Source organism: Oncorhynchus clarkii, chromosome 21, assembly GCF_045791955.1.
Source record: "Oncorhynchus clarkii lewisi isolate Uvic-CL-2024 chromosome 21, UVic_Ocla_1.0, whole genome shotgun sequence".
Lineage (NCBI taxonomy): Eukaryota > Metazoa > Chordata > Actinopteri > Salmoniformes > Salmonidae > Oncorhynchus > Oncorhynchus clarkii.
The window spans coordinates 29,995,750-30,006,697 of NC_092167.1; the positions used below are offsets into that span (position 1 = coordinate 29,995,750).

General features: G+C 43.9%; 1 protein-coding gene and 1 pseudogene across 2 annotated transcripts; one reads left to right on the forward strand and one right to left on the reverse strand.

Annotated features, from left to right (window-relative positions):
- Positions 1–322: 322 nt before the first annotated feature.
- On the reverse strand, positions 323–6,866 carry LOC139378857 (E3 ubiquitin-protein ligase TRIM47-like). 2 transcript variants are annotated; one of them, XM_071121414.1, is made up of 6 exons: positions 6,819–6,848; positions 6,658–6,696; positions 5,757–5,916; positions 5,182–5,554; positions 597–836; positions 323–460 (listed from the first exon to the last, which is right to left on the reverse strand). In XM_071121414.1, the coding sequence occupies exons 3-6, from the start codon at positions 5,912–5,914 to the stop codon at positions 338–340; spliced, it is 894 nt and encodes a 297-aa protein (XP_070977515.1). In that variant the 5' UTR covers positions 5,915–5,916; positions 6,658–6,696; positions 6,819–6,848; the 3' UTR covers positions 323–337. The 2 variants fall into 2 exon arrangements, with proteins under 2 accessions (XP_070977515.1, XP_070977514.1); XM_071121413.1 differs by lacking the exon at positions 6,658–6,696 and having other exon boundaries at positions 6,819–6,866.
- An 831-nt stretch (positions 6,867–7,697) lies between these two features.
- Positions 7,698–9,828, forward strand: LOC139378859 (uncharacterized; annotated as a pseudogene).
- The last annotated feature ends 1,120 nt before the right edge of the window (positions 9,829–10,948 follow it).

Consider the following 10,948-nt stretch of genomic DNA (forward strand, 5'->3'; position numbering starts at 1 on the left):
CGGTACTAAACATTTTGAATAAATTCTAAGATAAATGATATATATATATATATATAAATAAATTAATTAACATTTACTCTGGTCAAATTGTAACAAGACATAAATAACCCACCATGGCTGCACACTGTGGATAGGATAGGCACAATGACAAACTCGACATAAGCATAAATGATACACATTAAAGTCACATTTCCTTTGGTAAAATGCTAAGTCAAGGTTACAATGAGCAAATAGTTCCCGATATTTCTCATTGTAAAAATCACTTGAGGACAGAACGATGTTAAACAATCATAAAATGTTCCTGAGTAAAAAGACGTGTCTTATTTTAGGAGGAGGCTCAATGTAGTTTTCTACTATCTCTTGAGGATATTTCTAGTTTCCCCTGTAGTTCTTGGATCAGGGACTTGATGATGTGCGACCAGTCCTTGTTGTGTAGAGGAGTGGACAGTGATGGAAATCTCTATATGTAGAGGGGGGAAACCCGTCAAAAAGAGTAACAACTTGTCGTTGGGCTCATTTGTGTTGTGAAATATATATATATGTTGGCCAAAAATGTTAACATTTGATTTATAAAGACAGGAAATGGGGACACTGACTTGTAGAAGGGTGAGGTGGTCCTCGGTGTGTGAGAGCTGCTCCAGCGCAGTGCTTCTCCTCTGTAGCTCAGTGATTTCCTGCTCCATCTCTTTGACGAGCCCCTCAGCCCGCCTCTCTGCAGCTTTCTGCTTCTCCTCAGTCACGTCAACGAGCTCCGCTGATTGTTGGAGGTCCTCCATCTTCTTCAGTCTCTCCTGGATCATCTGCTGAAACTTCATCATGGACTTCTTTAGCTTAACCTGTGGATGAGTCAGCGGACTTCAAATCAGAAGAACGTACAATATCAGTCAACTCTCTAAGTTGGGAAAAAACGTTTCAAAATATCTGCGGACTCAGTTAAATCATATCTGCATTTTGGCCTAATGTTTGAAAACCCTGAATCGCTTACAGTACATACTGTATGTACGGATGCATGTACAGATTCTTACAGATACAGTATCTCTGAATGTTCTGTGTATGTGCTGTACAAATGATTTAATGACTTTGTGACGGAGAAGTTCGTCACTGGCAGCGGGCAGGATTTGGTCAACTAACACACCCACACTCATCTCCCCATCCCTGCTCCGTTTTCAGCTACATTAGCAACGTGGGTTGGCACAAGTTCATTTAGCGATCTCAGGTCATACATTGCACATATCACTCTTACCTCCCGTCAGTAACAGCTGGGTATGGTATGAAGAATTCGCAGGCAACCTTTCATGTTTAATCTAAGTGATGTTTTTTTGTACTTTTGTACTCAATGTTTTGGATCACCGCTCTATTTGTGTCGGTTTCTCTCTCCGTCTCTGTAGCTTCCGGGTATGCTGGAATAAGGACTACTAAAAATGCTGACCCAGTACATCCTGTCCTTTGACCTTTTGATCAATCTGTGTAAATGGCCACAAAATCCTGATACACAGTATCCCGACTCCTCTTAAACAAATCAGACGGATCAACACCCTCCTCACCTTCCTATAGTTTCTCCGAACACTTTTAGATCAACTACCGGAGGTGCGAGTAGCCATGGAGGATTGATAGGAAAAGCTACTTTTAGACTAAACTCCCTTCAACACAGTCCCATCTCCTTCGCCTCGGTATTACCCACCCACCGCTTGTGTTCTGTCTTCGCTTATGTTCCCTGCATGCCTGTAAAATCCCTTTCGCGGGATGAGACACCCCTTGTCCCGGTAGGTTGACCCAATAATCAATTTCCAGCTGCGGTCTTCTAATCTGCAATGGCATATCCCCCATCTCCACCTGTAGTGCAGCCAATGGGGAGGTCTGAAACATCCCACTACATACTCTGAGTCCTTGCCCCTGTATGACATCTGGCCTTTCCAATGAGGTGCGGGCTGACGAACCATACGCTATACTGCCAAGGTCTATTACAGATCGGATCAATGCAACATACATGGTCCTCAATGAGGAACGCCCAGCCCCCCACTCTTTCCCCATCAAACAGCACCTTCTTACACTTCCCTACCACTCTCAATGTGTTCTGCCCAGGTCAGTCTAGTGTCAAACTATACCCCAAGGAACCTGAAAGAAACCACCCTCTCCAAGTTTTTCCTCATATAACCTCAAGCATACCTCATCTCTCACCTTCCTCCTGGTACAGAACATTAATGCCCACCGCTCTACCTCATCAATTGCTTCCTGTACCTTCCCGACTATGTATGGAACATTTCTTCCTCTCTTCCATAAGGCCCCATCATCTGCAAATAACATCCTCCCAATATCTGGCCGTACCTGAGAGTAAACATCATTGATAATGATTGAGAACAACAGAGAACTAATCATGCTCCCCTGTGGTGTACCGTTATCCACTAGGTAGCTGCCCCCAACCCCCCTTTACGCTGCTGCTACTCTCTGTTTATCATATATGCATAGTCACTTTAACTATACATTCATGTACATATGTACATGCTACCTCAATTGGCCCGACCAACCAGTGCTCCCGCACATTGGCTAACCGGGCTATCTGCATTATGTCCCGCCACCCGCCAACCCCTCTTTACGCTACTGCTACTCTCTGTTCATCATATATGCATAGTCACTTTAACCACATCTACATGTACATACTACCTCAATCAGCCTGACTAACCAGTGTCTGTCTGTATGTAGCCTCGCTACTGTATATAGCCTGTCTTTTTACTGTTGTTTTGATTTCTTTACTTATCTATTGTTCACCTAACACCTTTTTTGCACTATTGGTTAGAGCCTGTAAGTAAGCATTTCACTGTAAGGTCTACCTGTTGTATTCGGGGCATGCGACAAATAAACTTTGATTTGATAGAGACTTCCCCAACCTCACCTGAATAGACCTTCCAAACAGGAAATCCTTTATCCAGTTGTATGTTCTTCCGCCTACCCCCATAATATCAAGGTTGATTAACAACCCCTCCTTCCACATCATATTATACAACTTCTCCACATAAAAAAGTCAGCTACAACAGTCTCCATGTTCACCTGAGCATTCCTGACTTCCACTTCTAAGCAGAGCACTGGGTCCATAGTTTCCCTACCCTTCCTGAACCCACTCTGATGTGGTGATACTAGCCCCCTGCTCTACAGGAAGTAAGTTAGGCTCTCCGTAATCAGACGTTCCATAATCTTACATACATTTTGATTTTAAAGCTATTGGCCGATAGGTTGTTGGCCTTGTTGGGTCCTTCCCTGGCTTCCGGATTGGTACCACTACTGCCTCCTTCCAGCTGGCTGGTAGTCTCCCCTCCTCCCACCCTCTGTTGTACAACACCAATACCTTATCCAGTGCCTCATCACTAAGACGGGCCAATATAACATAGCGCACCTCATCTTTCCCAGGTGGAGTTAACCCAGCCTTACCCATTGTCCTTTCCATCTCAGCCATGTCAAATGGTGCATTCAACGCATCATTTGCATCCTCTCTCCTATCCAGCACTCCAGGATGCTCCTCTCTCGTTCTCTTTCTCCCCACTACCCCTCCTCTGACAAATCATCTCTGCCTTCTCCTCATCTGTTACTGCCACATCCTTCCCCACTCGTCAACATGGGATAAGCCTACTCCCTTCTGACCCCACTCATCTTCTCAATCACCCCCCCCCCGACTCCCTCATCTACCCGTCGCCCTTCCAATGGTGTCACAGAACCAACGTGACCTCTTGGCCTGAGGGACAGTTCTCCTCACCAGAGCCTGGGCCTGCCTTATACTGAATCAGATGGTGGAAGTTATGCGTCCTTTTCCGTACTCCAAATGCCCTGTTCCTGCTCCTCACCAACGCCCCACATTCCTCCATCCACCTTGGGACTGCTTCCCTCCTCGTCCTCCCTGAACTCTTAGGTATAGCGTCAGTAGCTGTCCCCACTAAAGCTGTTCTCACCCAGTTATTCATACTATCCACATCCCCTCTCATATCTACCTGAGCCATCACCTCCTCACTCAACTCCTGAAACTGATCCCACTTTGTCCTTCCAAACAACCAACCTCCCGACTCCGTCCACTGACACCACCTGCTCCCTCCGGCCTACTGTGCATACTATGGGGTAATGATCACTCCCTACTGTCAACTCCCCCCCCCATACCCGACACTCACAGATTCCTGCCATGGCACTAGATACCAGAGTGAGGTCCAAGACAGACGTTTCCCCTCTGGCTCCATCCTGGTCCCTCAGCAATCATTCAGGCACACCAGATTCTCCATCACTTGGCCATTTCCACCCCCCCCCCCCCCCCCCCCCCCCATTAAAATCTTATAGTAGTTCACTACCATTAGCACCCCTCATCTCAACCACACCTCCACCACCACTACGAGCCACTACATATGCCTGTACGGTAAACTCCACAGTACATTTGAGCCATGTTTCCAGCACACAAATCACATCAGGCTTAGCTGGCATGTCTACAATGAACTGCTTGAACTCCTGCCCATTAGCCAACAGGCTTTGAGCCTTCCATTGTAGTACTATCACAATAACTAAGACCCAGTAAAAATGACTCCAAGACCCGAACTACGGCAATCAGGCTGGGTTTGTAGTGCCCAGCCACGATTCATGTGAATTGGTGTATTGAAAGATACCATGTCAGTAGCTATAGGGTTATGTAAACGTGTTATGTTGTGATATATTGTATTATGATAAACCAATTGCAAAGGTTCAATGAAGATATGTCTTGATATGTTTAGCTGAGTGGAAAATGTAGGCTTTGATGTTTGTGATGGCTTAATGAATTAATGAGTTCGGTACGTTCTGATGGTAGGGGCTTCCCCTACAAAATGAGCCTCTCTTTCAGTTCAAGGGGGGACCTTTCTCATTAAGCTGTTCATTGAGCGCTGGTTAGCTGTCCCCATAATGTGTACTTTTGTGGTAGTACGGTTTTCTTTCAGAATCACTATGTAAACAAACACACTTGCACAGAAGTGCTTTTACGGCTCCGCCAGCGTTTTATTTGGTAGAGTTTAAGTTTAATATAGGCTTAAGTTTGAGTTAAGGTTTTTCAGTTTAGCCTTCTGGCCTACTCTACGTGACAGACTTGGTACATAAACTGTTGAATGAATGCAATGTGAAATCTCAACATGCTAACTATAATTTTCCACCCAGAAAAACATATTAATGTATTTGTCTTGCCTTCCTTTTTGTTGCTTCCATGGCGATGGTGACCACCCGATGACCCCTGTGATCAGTCTGGACACACATAGCACAGATGCAGGTCTGATCGCTCCGACAAAACCTGGCCAACTGCCTCCCGTGGAGTCTACAGACAGGCTCATCCAGGTTCTTCCACACAGTGACCAGTGGATGGCGCCCTAGAGCCGAGTCCCTGTAGTGAGGCTCCAGGTGCATCTCACAGTACGAGGCCAGGCACACCAGACATGACTTCACTGCTCTACACCGCTTTTCTGGACAGATATCGCAGGGCACCTCACCTGCTCTGAGTGCGGCTTGGTTTTCCTCCCGCGGTGCAACATTATGTAGGGTTGGCTTCGTTTTTAGCTGTGGCCTGATAGGGGAAGTGGTGTAAAAGTGTGTAAAAGTTGCACACACTCTATAGCTGTGTACCCATTTTATACTCATTCAACTATTTGGAGTTGAGCATTATATTAAGTATGCAACTTTCTTTTTATTATATACTGTATTTAATGTACTATTCAGTCAGCGCCTCTCCAACTGTTTTGTGTGTGTGTCAATGCATGGCTTTTTACCTTATGGGGAAACATGTCATACAGAGAGGACACTGGCAGGCACCATGGAGTCTCCAGTACTCCCCGATACAGCCCAGGCAGAACCGATGGCCACAGGGGATAGAGACTGGATTGGTGAAGTCATCGAGACAGATGCAGCATTGAGGCAGTGCAGACATCCCTGAGAATAGAACAGAGTAAATTGATTTTTTTTCCCCGTGGAGGAACTTGTTTTTTTGGAATGAAATCAGGAAATGGTTTGGTACATGGGTATAGAGGAAAAAAAATCCTGAAAAAATGAGCGTTGTTTGGAAGCATATCAGTTGTAGGATATTGGCTACATTTTTTATAGTTATTGTACAGATAAATAAAGGAAGGCGGCATCTGGGAAATGACACACTCATACACAGGAATGCAAGATCACAATGTCATCATAGTGATGGTTATAAAACGCCATGGCTGAGTCCCAAATGTCACCCTATTCCCTATGGGCCCTGTTCAAATGTAGTGCACAATAAAGGGAATAGGGTGCCATTTAGGATGCATGCAACCCCATATAAAGAAAAAGTGTTCCCGGAACTGTGCGTTGTGTAACACTTTATAAATCCTCAGTGTAATCTGAACATTAGTGATAATGCGGCTTCCTCTGTGATTTGGAACAGAGATAGTTAACCCATTAGTGACTAGAGGCCATTGGACAGTAAACCGTCCATAGCCATTCATACAAACAAAACAGACCACAGAACCGCTGAGGTTTCCCCAAACACAGATTAAAACTAGTCCTGGACTAAGAAGCACTTTTAATGGAGAATCTCCACAGAACGTGTATTTTAGTCCTGAACTAGGCTTCAAAAAAAGGCACAGCATCCATCAACCACAACAGAAGCAAATGACCACATACACATGTTAGATGACAGCTTACTTTTAGCAACTGTTCCCCCACCTCTGGCTCTAACTCCTTCTACAGGCACATACAGCATGGCACCACAGTGTAGAAAAACATCAAATGAAAAGCACTTTAATTTATTAATACTAGTGATGTTCATCTAATAATATAAATGATCCAAAACTCATTTTACCTACCAGCTCTGTGCCAAGGATGACGAATTGTCAAGTCAGGTCCTAGGCTTATAGTGGCACAAGTGTGTATGTGCTATAAACTAGTACTCTCACAAGACAAGGATACGCCTTATCACTGCTGGTAAAGGGGAGGTACATTTGGACTCTGAACGAGCTGTATTGCAGCATCCTTATAAAACATATTCTTATAAACATTCCCTAAAGTGGAGTTGTTCCTTCCTTGTTCACTCTAATCAGTTGTACTTTACCCTCTTGCAAATCTTACATACACAACATAAATAAAATAAATAAAAATGTAAACAAGGCATAATTTCAAACACACGTGATCTCAGCAGTGACAACTTGTAATTCCTTTCTAACTTTTATCATTGCTTGTTATCAGGAAACGAACCTCTGTCACCAACAACTGGATTTTCCGGTTTTTGTACGGGATCTAGTAGGGAAAAATAGTAAAGTGTGCCACGTCCTTTAATTTTGTGTTAACACCTTTCACGGTGTCTGTATCTTCACTTCGCGGTACTGGATAGAGCTCTCAATCTGTACTTTGTACTTCTTTATCCAATCTATGAAAATGGTCAACGACTCAGACTTATTTTTCATGCTGTAAAGTTCAACATAAGGGTAAAGATTCCCAGGGGAGAAAAAGCCAAAGAATAAGTAGATGTGTGAGTTTTCCAGCACGTCATACAAAAGACACCCGTCCTTTCTCGTAATCCACACACACACCGACTCTTCTCGGTTTGGGGTTCAGGTAGATAGATGGTGGTGACGCTTCGAACACCCCGACTGGGTCGTTGCATCACTGCTGCGTAACATTTTGCGCCCCTAGGCAACTATACTGATGCAGGTACCTTTTGCAAATGGTCGCATGCGATTGGACACATGGAGGAGATAATCATTTTCGCAATATCCTCAAAACCATGTATTTTTGTCACAACTGCTGACAGCTACAGGGACATAAACACAAAAAATGCTGATTGGAGACAAGTGTCCACGATAGTAGGATTGCCAGGTCAGTTTAGTAGTGAGCTTGTGCTAGATGTGGCTAGTTAGCGTTAGCTAGCTAGCTAACCTAGCCAATGAGGTGTATGTGTGAATGAAATAGTCAAATAAATTATGCTAGTTACTACCCCTGATAACTTTACCAAATAATCATGTTTGAAAGAGTGTGTATGCTATATAAATAGTAATAGAAATGGTAGATACTACTGTACCCCTGATAATTTGGTGAGATAACCGTGTGTGTGTCTATGTGTACAGTAGGTGACATGTCCATGATAGCTATCTAATAACTATAGTTATGCTAGGTAATGGTTTGGCTTATCATGTTCATGTCCATGTAGAAGAAGACTGTAGGAGGAAGTGAAGAAGACTCGGGGACATGTATCAGAGAGAGAGAAGGGCAGAGAAAGAGAAGAAGAGGTCTGGGTCAGCAGCTTTCAGGCCAGCAGCCTTGGCACTTCTGCCACATTCTTTCTTTTCTGGGTCCATTTATTGTGCCTAGGGCAACGAGTGGCAATTTTACAGCCAGACCCTCTACTACGTCATCCACAAGTGTTGTTGCCACCGGTGCATCAAGACCCTCAACGTCACCTACAAATGCGACCATCACCTCCACGAGTATGACCACTACCGGTGCAGCCATGGAAGACGATGAAATGGAGGAAGCACCTCTGGATCTAGGACCACCTGAGATAATTATGAACCTCACGGAAGTGACCACTGAGGACCTCGTTGAACAGGATGTGGCCGTGGAGAGAAACAGAGACAGAAACTAAGAGAAACAACGTCACACCAGGCGTCATCGGAGGTACCAGCCCCCAGATCCACTCAACTCATTTCAGCAGAGGCTCTCCTCCCAAGCCGTCGAGAGGGATGCAGCCCAACCTGATGCTCACAGGAAGGAGGATGAAGAGACCCTCTTTGCCATGAGCCTGGTGCCAACACTGAAGAGGCTGCCTCAGCAAAGAAAAGCAGCAGTCAAGGTTAAAATGTATCAGCTGCTTTTCGAAGCCGAGTTCAATGGTATGTTTTTTTTCTCCACATCACAGGTAGTGTCATAAGTGTGCGACAGTGAAGTAAAGTAGGTCATTTTTACAGTATAGTCATGTAGGTTAATTGGTATTTCAGATCAAAGTATTAATATGAGGCAAATGTATAGCTGTTGTTTCTGGGTTAGAAAATATCCTAAAATAGTTTGCTGTCGAAATATCTGCCTGTCATATTCATCTTTTGATCTGAAATACAAATTCCATGAGTAAACAGCCAGTATTACCAACTTTAACACACTGTTCCTATATTTATGCCACTAACTACACTATACAAACAGTATTTCGTTCACATAAATCTCACCTTTTATGGTGTCATATTATGTTACGCTTGCGTGTGTTGTTTTTCTCTTCCCTTTCAGAAATGGAGTCGATTTAGCCGACCAGCTCACAGGAAGGACAGGAAGAGGAGTTGTCTGGTTGTTGTTTTGACCTCCCTCATTGTACCTTTCTTTTCACACAGGTCAGTTCTGTTTAAATTCAGTCAATACATAAAGTAATTTGTTTATAAAGTCTTAGGATAGCTTTCATTATTAGTGTTGCGTAGATTTCTGAATTGAAACTCATACGTAGTTTTCACAGATGCTCTTGGTCTCTTACGAGACTATAGGTCAATATATTTATTTCATTTAAAACCACTTGAAAACCAGGGTGTTGAAACATTTTGTGAAGTTATGTTCCATCGACTGGTCCGTGACGTCCAGGGGCCATTTGTTTGTTTAGCTGTCTTATGGCTACATATTATTCCCTTTTTCTCAGAGACAGAGACACACACACACCTCTTCGTACCTCAGATCTCCAGTGCCCTGCCCTCTCTCTCTTTATGGCCATGTCTGAAGTTCCCCTACTACGTCTAGGCTTTATGAGTAGTCCCTGTTTCGGTCTGCAGTTGTGCCAAAAATACATGCTCTTGCTGTTCTCTTACAGATTACAGGCTACACATTCATTTAAAACAAATAATAATAATTTACACGCACGTACACACCTCTTTCAGTAGTTTTATTTTTTTTAAACATTTTTACAACACACTGTTGTTCTTGTCATGTTCTTTCCTGTACTTGAATACTTATTCAATTATAATGTTTTCATAGTCAGTTGTTTCAGTTGTTTATTAATATCTAATTTAGACTTAATCTGCTTATTTCTTCCCAACACCTTTGCTGATCTAAGACAAGATGAAAGTAAAAGCACATTCTCTTCCTAATTAGTTTTTTTCCCACCTGTATTTTGTCAGGCCAGTGAACATGGTGGTAAACTGTACTATTTGTATGGACCCTAGGTTACCCTTTCCCTTTGTTATCATACTAACTGTATGTCGTATAACCTTAATTAGTGCTCCCGCTCACCTGGTGTACCATGCCAGGTGTGTACAATACTGACGTTAATGGGAGAGGGACGGGGTTAAGGTGTGGTCTTTACTCCCAAATTTCACTTAAATATGGCATCCAAATGAATAGAGACAATGATACATAAAGTTATCTGGGGGGAAAAATGCAATTTTATGGACAACGGTGGATGGTTCTTAAAATAACCTTTGTGTTATGGGGCTCTTAAATTACCTCCGCAGGTATTTGTGGAGAATACGTGGCCTTCACGCAGGCTTCGACATTTGAGGGGCTGAGACCAAGCACTCTCCGATACATTCTCCATCGGGCTGCCAGAATCCCAAAGGCGCATTCAACAACTAACCCTGGACAGTTGTTTGTTAAAGATCCTTACAGGCTTTGGCAATGGCAGCTGACGTCCAGCGTAGGGCCTCATGAGGTTGGGTCTTAAAGGGAAGGCCTTATCGCCGACGAAGGCGTGGGGAACAGGTCCCAGGTCTTCAGCCCCAGGGAGTGATGCAGGTGGTGGAATATCCAGGGTGCCATCCTGAAGTGCCTGGCCAAAGGCAGAGTCCCGGAGGGTCCCGCCATCACTTCCCTTGCCGTAAGCACCAACATCGACAACACGGAAACAGTAGATGGCATCTACTACAGCCAAGAGTATAACTGAATATGTACCCTTGTAGTTGTAGTATTGGGAACCTGAGCACGGTGGAGCCTGGATTACTACATGTTTCCCGTCAAATGGAGCCAAGACAGT